Source organism: Photinus pyralis, unplaced genomic scaffold (assembly GCF_008802855.1).
Source record: "Photinus pyralis isolate 1611_PpyrPB1 unplaced genomic scaffold, Ppyr1.3 Ppyr1.4_LG5, whole genome shotgun sequence".
Lineage (NCBI taxonomy): Eukaryota > Metazoa > Arthropoda > Insecta > Coleoptera > Lampyridae > Photinus > Photinus pyralis.
The window spans coordinates 2,508,724-2,525,640 of NW_022170596.1; the positions used below are offsets into that span (position 1 = coordinate 2,508,724).

The window sequence follows — 16,917 nt, forward strand, 5'->3', positions numbered from 1 at the left end:
ATCGACCAAAAGTTATAGCTTTTAGGGGTGTCCTTTTTGATTGAGGATATTTAATACCTACTCGGTTGCGCTTAAGAACCTTTAAGACCCTTTAGGCCTTTAATGGTTAAAAAAACGTTAAGGTAACCGACTATTTACGTTCAAAAAGAGCCTTCAATGAAAGGTCGTTATAAGGAACCATTAAATAAAATCGATTTGTACTTAGAAAATTCATGGTTTCCACCGCTTTCTTTTTTCTGTAATTCTATAATTCTTTCTATAATTTTATAACCCGAACCTTGAAAAGTCTTTGAGATTATTTACAAATCTTTCGTGACCTATTGAGAGACCTTAACAGTTTCTAAGAATTTTTTTAAAATTTCTCCAAAAGTTTATGAAAAAAATCTCTTAAAACTTTAAAAAATTGTTATTTGAGAGCCTTTAAAGACTTTTGAATTAGAATTTCAAAAGCGTACGAAAGAATCTAAGGCTTTTAATTGGCTTTTAGCATTTGAACATCCTTAAAATGCTTTCAAAAATCTTTTATTCGCTTTAGTAACGTTCATGTGACAAATCTTGAGTAATCTTCAGTGGTTTTTAAGAACTATAAAGGTCATATTATTTAGACAAACACTTGGAATTTATTCAAGTATTGTTTTGAATAAATGTGGAAATTAAATACCCAACAGGTACGCCACTGTACAAACAGCATCTGTTTCGCACCATTTATCAAATGCGTTTTTTAAGCAATGGGAAAGCGATTCCCATTCAATCAAATTATTGATCCTTGTGATCAGCTGACTTTCACATCATCTCCCTTAAGAAAGACAATTTTGACAAAGGGGGATGTTTTATAAGGGGACTTAAGTGACAAAAGTGCTTTAAACAAATAAAACAACGAGAATTGATCATGTACGTATTTTTATTGTCATTTGTTTTTGACCTGTTGACATCATGAAATCGATTGTTTTTCCATTTCCATGTCCCATCTTTAAAGCCGAAACAAATAGGGGCCCCAGTCTGTGCTTAGTCCAATCGAGCAGTACTTCTCGTATGCCAATGATAATTTGCCGTACTGTAATCGCTTCGATTCACTTATCGTGAAGGCAAACACGTGATTGTATGGGGGATTTTAGATCAGCCCTAGGTAATTGAATTTAAACTATCTTTGAAAGAGGAGAGATAGTTACGAAAGCATAGGACAGACAAGGGAGTGCAAATTATGCATTCTTGAGACGTAGGTAAGTCGGAATTATACTTAATCCCGAGATGTACGAGAGGATTACATCTAAACATGACATCTAAGTCGGGATTATACCCGAGATATAAGTCGGCATTGTATCTAGTCTAACCCCAACTTAATTTTGTTTATTTAAAGTCGCTCTCTTGTTCTGGGCCCTCAACAGGCCTGTACTCAATTACAGAATGACCCGCATAGTGCTTTTTAGAGATGTCAGGATTAGATATAATGCCGACTGAAGTCGTGGGATTAAGAATAATCCTCACTTACATCTCGGGATCAAGATTAATTCCGACTTATATCACAAGATTATTTCCAAAGTCATCTACACACTTTTAAAAATAAAAAAATATTTCCAAAGGTTGCTATGTATTTTCAACTCGATTTTCAAAGAGGTGTATCCATTGAGGGAAACATTTTTTATACATTTTTAAAACATTCCCAAAATTTTTGAATTTTTTAGTTACACTTATCGATGGTGTGTAGATCCTACACACTTTCAAAAATTTTCAAAATATTTCCAAAGGTTGCTATGTATTTTCAAAGAGGTGTATTCATTCAGGGAAACATTTTTGACACATTTTCAAAACAATTTCACAATTTTTGAAATTTTGTAGTTATACATTTCAAAGGTAGTAGATCCCACACACTTTCAAAAATTTCCAAAATATTTCCAAAGGTTGCTATGTATTTTCAAAGAGGTGTATTCATTCAGGGAAACATTTTTGGCACATTTTCAAAACAATTTCACAATTTTTGAAATTTTGTAGTTATACATTTCAAAGGTAGTAGATCCCACACACTTTCAAAAATTTCCAAAATATTTCCAAAGGTTCTTATGTATTTTCATAGAGGTGTATTCATTCAGGGAAACATTTTTGACACATTTTCAATTCACAATTTTTGAAATTTTGTAGTTATACATTTCAAAGGTACTAGATCCCACACACTTTCAAAAATTTCCAAAATATTTCCAAAGGTTGCTATGTATTTTCATAGAGGTGTATTCATTCAGGGAAACATTTTTGACACATTTTCAAAACAATTTCACAATTTTTGAAATTTTGTAGTTATACACTTCAAAGGTATTAGATCCCACACACTTTCAAAAATTTCCAAAATATTTCCAAAGGTTGCTATGTATTTTCAAAGAGGTGTATCCTTTGAGGGAAACATTTTTGGCACATTTTCAAAACATTTCCACAATTTTTGAAATTGTGTAGGTAGTTATACTTTTCGATGGTGGTAGATCCCACACACTTTAAAAATTTCCAAAAATATTTCTAAAGGTTGCTATGTATTTTCAAAGAGATGTATCCTTTAAGTGAAACATTTTTGACACATTTTCAAAACATTTCCACAATTTTTGAAATTTTGTAGTTATTCTGTTATACACTTCAAAGCTCGCTTCAAAAGTAGTAGATCCCACATACCTTCAAAAATTTCTACAAATTTCCAATGGTTGCTATGTATTTTCAAAGAGGTGTATCCTTTGGGGGAAACAGTTTTGACATACTGTGTTCTACACATTTTCAAAACATTTTCAATGGAGGTGCCTCAAGGTTTGATTTAGGAATACCTTTTATTTTGCACCTACATTTTCGTTGCCATACCAACTGTACTGTTTCAGATCGCACAATGCCATCACTTTTACGCTGAGACGAAACCAAAACGGCCACAATGACTTACTCAAGCGCTTCAATCGACAACTTGTACCCCGCCCTGGCGGCATGCTTCGTTATCATTATTTGCGGGTAAGTACCCTCTCTCCCTCCTCCCTCGCTCCCTGCAATTCGTAACGCCCCCTGCAATTCGTAACGCCCCCAGGTATTTCGCGGGAAGAATGAATTTAATATCTGAAACCGAATCGAAGGGCATAAACACTTTCGTGGGCACCTTCGCCTTGCCCTCCTTAATTTTCATGTCGCTAGCCAGACTCGACCTGTCCTCCGTTAATTGGATGTTCCTCGCCTCGATTTTTATAGCGAAAAGCGTGGTATTTTTCTCTGTGATAATCGTAACGATTTTGGTGGGGAGGCCGATCAACCTCGGCCGCGCGGGAATCTTCGCGATCTTCTGCACGCAAAGCAACGACTTCGCGATCGGGTACCCGATCGGTAAGTATCACCTCGGTTGGGGGGTCGCTCGGCTGACCTCCCTCTTTCAGTTGCGGCGCTTTACAAGGATTCCCACCCCGAGTACGCCTCCTACCTTTATTTAGTGGCCCCAATCAACTTGGCCATTCTGAATCCGGTCGGCTACATTCTCTTGGAGATTAACAAGCAACGAACGGAGAGTGAGCCGCTTTTGAGACTGGGCGATGGCGCATCGGCGCAGAATGAGAAGCGCTGCCGACTTGTCGTCTCCATTACGAAAAGTATCTTCACCAATCCGATCGTGGTGATGACCCTCTTGGGGATTTTGGGGAATTGGATTTTTAAGCACGATGTTCCTCTGTTCTTGGCTAAAATTTTGGACGTAAGTAGCCCGATGAATAAATGCAAAGCTAACCTGTCCGCCCCAGGCGTTAGGATCGGCCTTCTCGGCAAGCGCCCTGTTTTTGCTCGGCTTGCGAATGGTCGGTAAGGTGCACAAGCTGAGAGGACCCACCTTGGTCGCTCCCGGTATTTTAATTGTGGCCAAACTGTAAGTACTTCTAGTTGGAGTACCAATGTTGAAATATCCATTTTCTGACTGTACAATATGCTTTCATCTTCCCATTTGTCTCCAAATTTTCCTGGAATCTTCAGCTCATGGAAATCTTTGTATCAAAACTCATCCATCCCCCCCCCCCCCCCTTCCTGTCAGTGAATGTTGTGCTAAGCGCAAATTTTAGTCCAAGGTCGTGGTCTGAGGTTTTCTGGTAACGTAACTTTAGAGTAACCTTGTTTTATGGTGCAAGGTTGTGTCCTAGGATTTCTTCTGCAAAAAGTCACCAAGAAATGCTTTTGTTTTGAGGAATAAGGCCGTGACGTGTGATTTCACAGTACTGTAACCAAAGTGTGACCTTGGTGAAGATAGCGCAATGATGCTAAAAGGGTAATTTTGGATAACCAAAAGAGAAACCCTACTCTTACGAAATGACAAATTATGCATTTCAAATTTTACAAAGAAGAAAAAAGCAAAAGCGTTCAAGCAAAACAAAAAAATATTTGGGGTATATGATATGGTTCCGAATGCAAAAGTACCCTTATGGCATAACGCTTCACCAAAGTCACACATTAGTTACAGTACTGGGAAACCCAGGCCACTACCTTGCACCTCAAAACAAGGTCACTCCTTTGTTACGTAGCTATTTGTCGGGGAAATCCCAGGGTACGACCTTGCACTATAAAACTAGGTCCCTCCATATGTACGTAACCGGAAACTCACAGACCACGACCTTGATCCAGAATCCAAGGCCAAAATCTAGTAACACGACCTTGGGTCAAGGTCATCATAAGAGCAGAAAATTATAGTATGGTCAGACATACTTCATTGGTACTCCAACTCAACGGACCGGTTTTCAGCCTCGTCCTCCCCTTGGTTATTCGCGAGGTGGTAAGCTTACTGCGCGTTGGTTCCGACACCAACGAAACCGTCGACTGGAGCACCTACGGGTTTCTGTACGGGACGATCCCGGCGGCGCCCACCGTCTTCGTCTTCGCGACCCAGTACAACCTGGACGTCGATTTGGTTTGTAGAGCGAGCCGATTTGAGTTTCTCTGTGATTGGTAGATTTCAGATCGCGACGGCTATGGTAATCTGCACGTTCATCAGCGCCCCCTTGATGTTCATCTCGGCGAAAATGATTACGCTCACGAATACCGATCCGGTCGACTACATCGTCAAGCTGGACGCCTTCACCTTCGACGTTAGCATCGCCGGTCTCATCGCCTGCGTCTGGATAATCGCCGTCTTCTTCATAACCAAACGCATCAACCGAGTCCCTCATCGCATCACCACGTGCTTGGTCCTCTCGCAGGTGGGTCAGATTGCGCGCGTCGACGGTGGCTCACCGTTTTCTTTCAGTTCTTAAGTTGTCTCGGCGCAATTCTGTGGAACACGCTGAACGAGAAGGAGGGGTGGTCGGCGTACCTGCAGTTCGCCCTGGTCACGACGGGCGTCTACAGCTCGCGAATTTGGACGTCGTTCTTGGCGATCACGCTGCTACTGTTGCAGTGTCGCAGTTTGTGTTACGTCCTAAAATTGCAACCGCTGTTCGTGATAGTCGGGTGGTGGTAAGTCGTCCTTTGCTCTTGTGGCAAACGCCTATTTACAGTTGCGTCATTTGCCAGCCTGCCGGTGACGCTCTCCGCTCTCTTTTTACTTCTAGACAAGGAAAACTCGGTGTCATACGACAAGCGTAATCCCAATTTCATATACGGAGCGGGACAGGCGGTTGTGGCGGTGTTGTTGCTGACGTCATGCTTTATAAGTAAGTTTTGTCGATTTGATTTGGAGTAAACCGTTTCAGGGCACTAGTACAGGGCTGCAGAAATCCTATAACTCTCTGCATGCCCGTTCTCTAATTTACCCGTGTCATTAAAGATAAAAAACGCATTTTTTACATTCTCGCTATGGACTTTGGGGTAGGTAGCGGGCGGGGGGATGGGTCAAAACGCCCTCCAATGGTCATTGTAAAATTTTTTCGAAGACATCGTGGTAACCGTGCTCGCTTTCCTCAATACATTTCGTGTTATCGCTAGACATATTTTAGTTCATGTTCGCTATGAAGCGGTACATGCGTAAATTTTCGTACACTGAACAAAATAAACATTCGGAACATTTTTCATCCTAAAGCTGGTCGTTGGAAACCTCATTCTGAAATCTTAAAAATGGAAGGTGGGCCGCGAAAAGTGGAACATAGAAACTAATCAGAAAATTGCAAACCAGAATCTGAAAATATGGAAGATGTGATTGCGGATTCTGGAATAGTTAACTTGGAAACTGTAAGCGTAAAGCTTGAAGGTCGTGAGAGCCTTCAGCCTAGATTTTACAGTTATAAGGGTCTTCGGAGAATGTGGAACTTTAATAACACAAGGGCTTTGAGTCATTAGAGTTCTCAAGATTTTCGAAAAAACGCCATTCGTAGCCTTCAAGATCTTCAAATTATTTAGATCCAAACTTTTCAAATTCATCGGACCTTCGAGAGGTTTCAAAGTGTTGTTTTCACAGGCTTGATAACCCTGAAGGTCTAGTAGATGCTCACAATCATTGTTTATAATCTTCAAAAGACGTTATAATCATAGGAAAGCATCGATGATGTCGAAAATCTTCGGTCTACAGACCTCGGTTTTCAAGACTTTGGAGCTTTCGAATTCTGGAAAGCCTTGAAAAAGGTTTCAGGATCCTCAGAACCTGCAGGATCTTTAGAACCCTGGGAACGTTTCACATTGAGCTGTCAGCATTTTCGAGATATCAGAACTGTCGAGGGTTTGAAAGCCACAAAAATATTGACGGCTTCGATAACCTTTACAGTCCTCAGTCGTCAAATTTTTGAAAGCCTTGGAAAAAGGTTTCAGGGTTCTCAGAACCTTCAGGATCTTTAGAGCCCTGGGAACGTTTCACATTCAGCCGTCAGCATTTTCGAGATTTCAGAGCTGTCGAGGTTTTTGAAAACCAAGAAAATATTAACAAATTCGGAAACCTTTAGAGTCCTCAGTCTTCAAATTCTTGAAAGCCTTGAAAAAGGTTTTAGGATCCTCAGAACCTGCAGGATCTTTAGAGCCCTGGGAACGTTTCACATTCACCCGTCAGCATTTTCACGATTTCAGAACTGTCAAGGTTTAAAAACCAAGAAAATATTGACGACTTCGATAACCTTTAGAGTCCTCAGACGTCAAATTCTTGAAAGTCTTGAAAACAGGTTTCAGAGTTTTTAGAACGGTCAGGATCTTCAGAACCCTGGGAACGTTTGACATTCACCCGTCAGCATTTTCGAGATTTCAGATCTGTCGAGGTTCAAACACCAAGAAAATATTGACGGCTTCGATAACCTATCGAGTCCCCAGTCGTCAAATTCTTAAAAGCCTTGAAAAAGGTTTCGAAGTTCTCAGAACCTTCAGGATCTTTAGAACCCTGGGAAAGTTTGACATTCAGCCGTCAGTATTTTCGAGATTTCTGAACTGTCAAGGTTTAAAAACCAAGAAAATATTGACGGCTTCGATAACCTTTCAAGTCCCCAGTCGTCAAATTCTTAAAAGCCTTGAAAAAGGTTTCGGAGTTCTCAGAACCTTCAGGACCTTTAGAACCCTGGGAACGTTTGACATTTAGCCGTCAGTATTTTCGAGATTTCTGAAATGTCAAGGTTTAAAAACCAAGAAAATATTGACGGCATCGATAACCTTTTAGAGTCTTCAGTGTTCAAATTCTTAAAAGCCTTGAAAAAGGTTTCGGAGTACTCAGAACCTTCAGGATCTTTAGAACCCTGTGAATGTTTGACATTTAGCCGTCAGCATTTTCGAGATTTCTGAACTGTCAAGGTTTAAAAACCAAGACAATATTTACGGCTTCGATAACCTTTCAAGTCCCCAGTCGTCAAATTCTTAAAAGCCTTGAAAAAGGTTTCGGAGTTCTCAGAAGCTTCAGGATCTTTAGAACCCTGGGAACGTTTGACATTTAGCCGTCAGTATTTTCGAGATTTCTGAAATGTCAAGGTTTAAAAACCAAGAAAATATTGACGGCTTCGATAACCTTTCGAGTCCTCAGTCGTCAAATTCTTAAAAGCCTTAAAAAAGGTTTCGGTGTTCTCAGAACCCTCAGGATCTTCAGAACCCTGGGACCGTTTGACATTCAGCCATCAGCATTTTCAAGATTTCTGAACTGTCAAGGTTTAAAAGTCAAGAAAATATTGACGGCTTCGATAACTTTTCGAGTCCCCAGTCGTCAAATTCTTAAACGCCTTGAAAAAGGTTTCGAAGTTCTCAGAACCTTCAGGATCTTTAGAACCCTGGGAAAGTTTGACATTCAGCCGTCAGTATTTTCGAGATTTCTGAACTGTCAAGGTTTAAAAACCAAGAAAATATTGACGGCTTCGATAACCTTTCGAGTCCTCAGTCGTCAAATTCTTAAAAGCCTTAAAAAAGGTTTCGGTGTTCTCAGAACCCTCAGGATCTTCAGAACCCTGGGACCGTTTGACATTCAGCCATCAGCATTTTCAAGATTTCTGAACTGTCAAGGTTTAAAAGTCAAGAAAATATTGACGGCTTCGATAACTTTTCGAGTCCCCAGTCGTCAAATTCTTAAACGCCTTGAAAAAGGTTTCGAAGTTCTCAGAACCTTCAGGATCTTTAGAACCCTGGGAAAGTTTGACATTCAGCCGTCAGTATTTTCGAGATTTCTGAACTGTCAAGGTTTAAAAACCAAGAAAATATTGACGGCTTCGATAACCTTTCGAGTCCTCAGTCGTCAAATTCTTAAAAGCCTTAAAAAAGGTTTCGGTGTTCTCAGAACCCTCAGGATCTTCAGAACCCTGGGACCGTTTGACATTCAGCCATCAGCATTTTCAAGATTTCTGAACTGTCAAGGTTTAAAAGTCAAGAAAATATTGACGGCTTCGATAACTTTTCGAGTCCCCAGTCGTCAAATTCTTAAACGCCTTGAAAAAGGTTTCGAAGTTCTCAGAACCTTCAGGATCTTTAGAACCCTGGGAAAGTTTGACATTCAGCCGTCAGTATTTTCGAGATTTCTGAACTGTCAAGGTTTAAAAACCAAGAAAATATTGACGGCTTCGATAACCTTTCGAGTCCTCAGTCGTCAAATTCTTAAAAGCCTTAAAAAAGGTTTCGGTGTTCTCAGAACCCTCAGGATCTTCAGAACCCTGGGACCGTTTGACATTCAGCCATCAGCATTTTCAAGATTTCTGAACTGTCAAGGTTTAAAAGTCAAGAAAATATTGACGGCTTCGATAACTTTTCGAGTCCCCAGTCGTCAAATTCTTAAACGCCTTGAAAAAGGTTTCGAAGTTCTCAGAACCTTCAGGATCTTTAGAACCCTGGGAAAGTTTGACATTCAGCCGTCAGTATTTTCGAGATTTCTGAACTGTCAAGGTTTAAAAACCAAGAAAATATTGACGGCTTCTATAACCTTTTAGAGTCTTCAGTGTTCAAATTCTTAAAAGCCTTGAAAAAGGTTTCGGAGTACTCAGAACCTTCAGGATCTTTAGAACCCTGGGAACGTTTGACATTTAGCCGTCAGCATTTTCGAGATTTCTGAACTGTCAAGGTTTAAAAACCAAGACAATATTTACGGCTTCGATAACCTTTCAAGTCCCCAGTCGTCAAATTCTTAAAAGCCTTGAAAAAGGTTTCGGAGTTCTCAGAACCTTCAGGATCTTTAGAACCCTGGGAACGTTTGACATTTAGCCGTCAGTATTTTCGAGATTTCTGAAATGTCAAGGTTTGAAAACCAAGAAAATGTTGATGGATTCGATAACCTTTAGAGTCCTCCGTCGTCAAATTATTGAAACCCCTGAAAAAGGTGCCAGATCCTGTAGGACCCTAGAAACGTTCGTCAAATTCTTGAAAGCCTTCAAAAAGGTTTCAGGATCCTCAGAACCTTCAGGATCTTTAGAACCCTGGGAACGTTTCACATTCAGCCGTCAGTATTTTTGAGATTTTAGAGCTGTCAAGGTTTTGAAAACTAAGAAAATATTGATGGGTTTCGATAACCTTTAAGTCCTCACTCTTCAAATCCTGGAAAGCCTTAAAAAAGGTTTCAGAGTTCTCAGAACCTTCAGGATGTTTAGAACCTTGGGAACGTTTGACATTTAGCCGTCAGCATTTTCGAGATTTCAGAATTGTTGAAAAATACATTTTTAATCCTAAAGCGACCACCACAACTGGAAACTAAAACTTGAGAGCTCAAAAGTATGCCATGAATCCCGTAAGTTGGATGTTGGAAACCTAATTCTGAAATCTTAAAAATGGAAAATGAGATCCAAAAACTAGAAAAGAGAAACTAATCTGGAAATTGTGATTCTGAAACTGAAAAATAATGTCATTTGGAAATTGGAATCCTGGAATTGGAGTTACAATCTGAAACTTTGAGCTAGAATGTGAATCTTGGAAGCTAGTTCCAGAAACTTGGGAAACTGGAATCTTTGAATTTAGAATTCTACATCTGGATACTTAAAAGTGGAATAATGAAAATAAAGGCTGTTATCTGAAGATTAGAAAGTGAAAAGTTTAATCTAGACTCCGAATAATAGAGTAAGAAAACTGGAATCTGAAGATGGAAACCTCAGGAAAGTTACGAATGAAAACAGAAAACTTAAGAATTCTTGTTTTTAAAATGGTAAATTGGTAGGTAATTTAAGGGGGGGGCGGGGGGGGGGGAGTTGATTCTGCGCATGCGAGTTCAATTGTTTACTAGTATGACTTACAGTCAGAATTTTAGGAATTTTGATTCTACGCATGCGCGTGCCACTTTCATTACCTACCTTAATATAAAAAATCTGCGCATGCGCAATTTGCGTTTAACGTCACAATTCCAGTACAATCTCCGCAATCATGAAAGTTAATTCTGCGCATGCGCGTTCCATTTATTTTTATTAGCAGAATTTATCATCACAAACCGGAACATATTTTTCAGTAATAATAATAATTTTGCGCATGCGCGCAGTTGGTCTACTGCCCCAAGTGACGCGAAAATAAAGGCACAGCCTCTAGAATTCCCCCTACCGCAACTGAGTAATGAGGAGTGGCTATCTTACTCCATTTCAGTAACCGTGGGTTGTTTAATACTGCACCAGAGGTACAGCCGCCATTATTCACGCTATCGCGACTTGGCCGACGACGTCAGTTCGACGTTTAACACCTCGGAAAGTTCCGAAACGCTCAACGGCAACGCGGCGACCTCCTCGCTTCAGAACAGCAGCTGCGGAAGCTGCGACGGCAAGACCAGATCGTGCGCGCTTCCGACGATCCAGGAGGGATGCTGCGAGGAGAACACCGACGGTCCGGTCGTCGACATCGAAGACTTGCTCGGGGATTCGCCCGCATTGTAGGTAAGTCGGTGGCGGGTTCGGCTTGACCATCCTTTGTCTTAGGCCGGCCGGTAGTGGCCTATGTCCGACGCACTACGCGTGTCAAGGACCGCAGAGGGAGCACTGTCGCGATCTAGTCGAACAGTACCAGCAACAGATCAGCAACGACGTCGAATACATCGAAGAGGAGCCGGAGAGTCACGACCCGCAGATCTTCAAGCACACGGTCTTACTCATACTGCTGCTGTGCTCCACGTTTGTCGTAAGTTATCGCGTTGGCCGAGAGGAACCGATCGCGAGGTGTTTTTAGGGACTCGCCCTGTCCATATGGACGCTGGTCATGGACAAAATGTCGGGCGTCTACGTCGAACTGGCATTCCTAGACGCCGCCCTCAACTTCGGGCAGAGCATCATCGTCTTCGCGATCTTCGGCACGAACACCAAGGAGATCGCGCTGCCGCTACTCGACCTATGGCGGAAGCTCTGGTTCGGCGCGAACAAACTGAACCTGCCCTCGTGGCACGAGCTTGGCGCCGAAACGAAGACGATCTGCGACCAGTTCACCACTCACCATCTGCAGAAGTGCAAAGAGCAGATCGCCAGGGATAAACGGTAGTTAGGACCGGTGCCGCGGTTAACTCACCCTTTCTCGTTACAGATGGAGGATAAAGGTATATAGAAATGTTTTCTCGGGGAGGAGGTTCGCCGATTGGTTAATCGAGGTGGGGTTGGCGCGCGACCGGACCGAGGCCGTTAATTACGCTCGGCATTTGATCGAGGGTAGAGTTCTTAAGCACATTAACGGCGTTTATCATTTTCACGATAGAAACTTGCTGTACAAATTTAATTGCTTGTAAAATGCCTACCAACGTGGTTCGGTAACCAAATTTGCGATGCACGTTATTGTCGCTTTTATCAAACCAAAGAGTCTTTGTGATTGTTTGTCCGACAGAGCATATTTTTGTATATTTTTTTTGTTACTTTTACCGATTAGAAGAGAGCGCGTGATAAATCGTGAATCTCAAAAATGCTTGTTAGTTTTTCGTTTTGGGTACAAATTTCTCTTTTTAATCGTGAAGGGATGATTGTACTTTAAGTGTATGTGCCATAGAGATTCGAGACGGAGATGCAAGGGGGTAACACATGCGGATGACGGCATGTGTGATCTCCTTGCCGTAATCAATGTATATATCATTTAGCACAAATGGCTTAATATGGTGCATGCACGCGATACGTACTAATAAGGTTGTGATTTATGGATAATAAAATGACAGTTGACTATTGTAAATATTCTCAAGTTTTGTACTGATTTGCAAATTGTTGAAGTTTTAGTATTTCGGCTAGCTATACGAGATCTCAATGTATACGGCCATTACATTGACATTTCTCACGAAGCCGATGATTCTTTATGTATTTATGAAGTCTAATAAAAATAATAAAGTCTGGATATCATTGAAAGATGACTCCTGAAAAAAATCCTGTGTCCATCTCACTGGGAACTAAAATGGACGCGTATCCCATCCCGCATATTTTGGTAATTTAGGATTCGTTATTTTATTTGTGCCATCTTTCTCCTTTTGTTTTACTATATCGTTCTTGTTTTTCTTCCCCCCATTTTTTTTCCGTAGGATCCGTTTGGAACATTAAAATCCTCTTACAGCTGTTCAGTTTTTCTCTGAAACTCTTATATACGAGCATCCTGGAATTTGTTACCTACTATCTTCAGCAATATATACGGCGGGACTTCCTATAAGTAGTGGATTTACCGTATTTATTAAGGTCTGCTATCTTCTACATTCTAAAACATTTAGCCCTGAGAACTCTAATAGTTTTTGAGAAGATTATCAAGAAGTGGGACAGAGAACGTAGTAGTGTGGGGGGGGGGGGGGTAATGGAAAACGATGGATCCATAATTTTACGATTAGGAATCACGGGTAGCAAACAACTACTCTTGAGTTTTTAACAATAGGTATCTCCTTATGGTAACTAAAATATACTGGCGCGCTCAATCAGTTCGTCCACGATCACGGCTCTTTATGCGAAATAAACGAATCGTTCTATTTACTGGACAATTTGGTCACCTAAATTTTTTACACCCGGTATACTTTCTACGATATACGGTTAAACTCGAAGAATCGAGGCCGCAGATAGGGGGGGTTAGAAGCCCCATCCAAAAGCTAAGGGCTGTTGGGAGGAGGGGGGAGGGTGTAAAGTTTGAAACGAAAGTTGACCTTTACCGACGTAACTCCGCTTTATACGTCGCGACCTAGGAAAAACTTACAATTGGGCAAATATGACCTCAAACGTCCCCCAACTGACGGCATACCATCCGACCCGGACCGAAGGAGGTGACAAGGGGGAATTTTCGAACGAAATTCGAGTTATCAAATAATCGCCTATAAACAATATTTACGGAAGTCGAGTCCCATCCCTACCTACCCACCCCTACCCTCCAATAAACGGCATTTTTTTTTTAATTTTTGGCGTTTATTCGGGAACGACGAGGGACAGAACGATGCGGTTTTTTGAATATGGTCTCTCATATTTTTCGTCCACATTCTAGAATCGATGGTAATTTGGGCACATGTGCGAGGCGAGGCGGCGCAGTCGCCGAAACCGAGCGATGTCTTTTTCTTTGTTTCAATGTGCGAGAGTTAAAACGGTCCCGATTTTTACGTTGGTCATCGTTTAAGATCGTAAAAGATGAAGCGTGTTTAGGGCAATGTGAGAAAAAGTCAAATGGGGTGGTGGTAGTGAAGGGAGAAAATAGGAGAACAAACCAGTACCGGAAACTTACGTCGAATTGGAATGACGAATGAAAAGGAAAAAAAGAGAAAAAAAAGCAGTTCAGAGCAAAAAAATAGAAAATGGAGTGATGATACGAAAAATTGAAAGGAAGTGAACGGACACAGAAACATGAAATGGCCAGAGAAAAGCAGCCTATGTAAGAAGAAAAAAGGAAAACAGAAGATACAGGGCACGAATAAACAAGAAAAGAAACTGAAAAGGATTAGAAAGCGGGAGTTAAAGAAGACAAAATAGAAGTTGAGTAGTGGAAAACATTGAAATAGATAGATAAAAAGTGCAATGGATAGAGAAGGAATCGGGAAAGGGAATGGGATCAGGAAGAAGAAGATAGAACAAAAGCGCGAACACACAATGGGGAAGGTAAAAAAGTCAAATGAAAGAAGAAAAAGCAGAAGAAGGGGCAAAAGGACGAAAGAGTAAAAAAAAGTTCGAAACAGAGAAAAGAAAAGGAAGGATGGAGGGAAGGAATGTGCAAAAATACAATGAGAACTGAAAGCTTGTGGAATCAAGTAGAAAAGAGTAGAGGTAAAGAGGACGTAAAAAAACAGGCAGGGTCAAAGAGAGAGGATGAGGAAGGTAAACTCAAAAAGGGAAACGCTAGGGGCAGAAAAAGAAGAAATGAAACGGGGATAAATGTGCCCTTCTCTGTTGAACGGGCTTTGGTTCCTTTCATTATGCGCCTTTCCTCTTCTTTATCCTTTCCTCATTTTCCTTCCTTTTTTCAGCTTAAATTTATCTTCTGCTGTTTCCTTTCAATTCTCCATTTTGCCTTTAGCTTTAGGTTTAACTCTGTTTTTCTTTAATTTTTTGTTCCCTCTCCCCATTTTCCTCCTCGGTCATTTGTGTTTATCCGTTGATTTTCGCCTTCTCTTCTCCACTACATTCCGGTTTAATACATCTACCTCGTCCTTTTTTCTCATCCTTTACTTATATTCCATACTAGTTGTTTATCCTTTTTTACCTCTTTAACGTTTTTATTTGATTGTTTTACCATTTTCCTGCACAATTCAGCTCAGCCTTTTTATGAGTCTTACCCTCGGTCTTACCCTTCCTCTTTCGCACTTCTATCCTTTTCTTTTACGTTGTTGCTTTTCCTTTCTCCGTTCCATCTTCAACTTGCTTTTTCTCTTTCCAAATTCAATTCCACTTTTCTTGTATTATCCTTCATTGGATTTTCCTGTTCATTGTTCCTTTTTCAGTTTGCTTTGACCATACATTCTGTTCACGTTTCCCCTTTCCTACTTTTGCCATGCCCTTCCTTCATCACCTCACTCCAATTTTACTTTAATAGGTTTTACGTGTACCTTGCGCTCACTTTTCCTGGCTATTTCCGTTTCCGCCGCTTTTTCATACTTTCCCTTAGGTTTACTTTCCCTTTTTTCGATCCTATACTCTTCTTAGGCTTTATATTCCTTTCTGACTTTCACTTATTATTTGTACTTCATCTTTGGACTCCTCATTATTCGATCCTTTTAACGTCCCCTACATATCTCCATTTCGTTGCAGGTTTCTATTCTCACTTTTTCTGTGTATTTTTTTTCAATTTATGCGGTTATACCTCTCCCTTGCTGTTTTGTTTCCTCCTTGGGTTCCCTCTTTTCTTTGCATTGTTCCCCACTTTTCACTCACGCATGTTTTCTCTTTCTTACATTTCGTTTCAGCCGAACAGCCACTTTCATTCCCTTTTCAGATTTCAATTCATCTTCATTTTAGTTTTTAGTTCCACTTCTTTTACTTTTGTTGTCCTTATTACCTATCATTTCTCTTCTCTAATATCTCACTTCAGTTTTGTTTCAGTTTACTTTTCTTTTTATCTTCTATCTCTCCTTCCTTTTTTCTTTCCCCCGCTTCACATTTCTCTCTTTTCCTATCCCTCTTCTAACTATACTAATTCTCTTTTATTATCCTCCATTGCTTTGTTCTGTGTAGCATCATCTTTCGTGTAGTCGTACCCTTCGCCTTTTCCTCATTCACCTTATTCCCATCCCCCTTACTATACATTCTTCATTTTTGTCTCATTCACCATTACTGATCGTCTCCTCGTCGTTCTCCTCCACCTAAACTGACACTTCCTTCAATTTCCATTTCATTTATCTTTTGCTATTCTCTTTCCTTTCCATTCAGTTCCCTATTCTCCCATTATATTTCCCTTTTTTGGCTTTATATTCCTCTTCCTTTATGTCTTTTTGCACGTATTATTCCGTATGCTTATTCTGATCTCCACTTTCCTCGTCTTTCCTCAGAGCATTTTTCATAAGTTGAGCAATGTGTCAATAACGGTTCTATAAAAAGCGTGAGACTGGGCGGCATCTACATCTACATTAGGGATTTTATGTAACCCCCCCCCCCCTCCATTTCCCATTGCCTTCAGAATGTTCTTTCTTCATATTTCGGCGTTTATTCGGAGACGCTAAGGGTTAGAACGGATGCAGTTTTTTACATTGGTCTAATATATTAGTCGTCCGCAGTCTAGAATCGATGGCGATTTGGGTACAGGCGCGAGGCGAGGCGGCCTAGCCGCCGAAACCCAGAAATACCTTCTTCTGTGTTGCAATGTGCGAGGCGAAGTCGAGCAATGTGTAAACGGTTCTATAAAAGAATGGTGGCATCTAGATTAGGGTTTTATGAAAACCTCCCCCTCTCCCCTTGCCTTTAGAATGGATTTTCTTTATATTTTGGCATTTATTCACAAACGCTGAGGGTTAGAACGATGCAGTGTTGGTCTTCACTCCGCTTGCACGAGCGCAATGCGGACAACCTCCACCGTCTTCATGGAAGCCCTTTTGCGTCTGCCTCAGCTAGATTTCCACGTGACGGAGGAGGCCAATCTGCCATCCTTGCATGTCAAAGATAAGGGATTGTTCAATAACTAAGATGGGCCACTCTCGAATTCGATTCCCGAAACCCACCCTTCGGAACCGCG

General features: G+C 40.9%; 1 protein-coding gene across 4 annotated transcripts; it reads left to right on the top strand.

The window, feature by feature from the left end:
* Positions 1-744: 744 nt before the first annotated feature.
* On the top strand, positions 745-12,633 carry LOC116172281 (integral membrane protein GPR155). 4 transcript variants are annotated; one of them, XM_031489462.1, is made up of 13 exons: positions 745-891; positions 2,850-2,973; positions 3,047-3,336; positions 3,387-3,697; positions 3,744-3,865; positions 4,729-4,894; positions 4,944-5,183; positions 5,231-5,439; positions 5,497-5,636; positions 10,924-11,203; positions 11,250-11,448; positions 11,497-11,798; positions 11,845-12,633. In XM_031489462.1, exons 2-13 carry the CDS (start codon positions 2,900-2,902, stop codon positions 12,041-12,043), a joined length of 2,532 nt encoding a protein of 843 aa, XP_031345322.1. In that variant the 5' UTR covers positions 745-891; positions 2,850-2,899; the 3' UTR covers positions 12,044-12,633. The 4 variants fall into 4 exon arrangements, with proteins under 4 accessions (XP_031345322.1, XP_031345324.1, XP_031345323.1 ...); XM_031489464.1 differs by lacking the exon at positions 745-891 and adding an exon at positions 977-1,126; XM_031489463.1 differs by lacking the exon at positions 745-891 and adding an exon at positions 982-1,220.
* Positions 12,634-16,917: the final 4,284 nt, after the last annotated feature.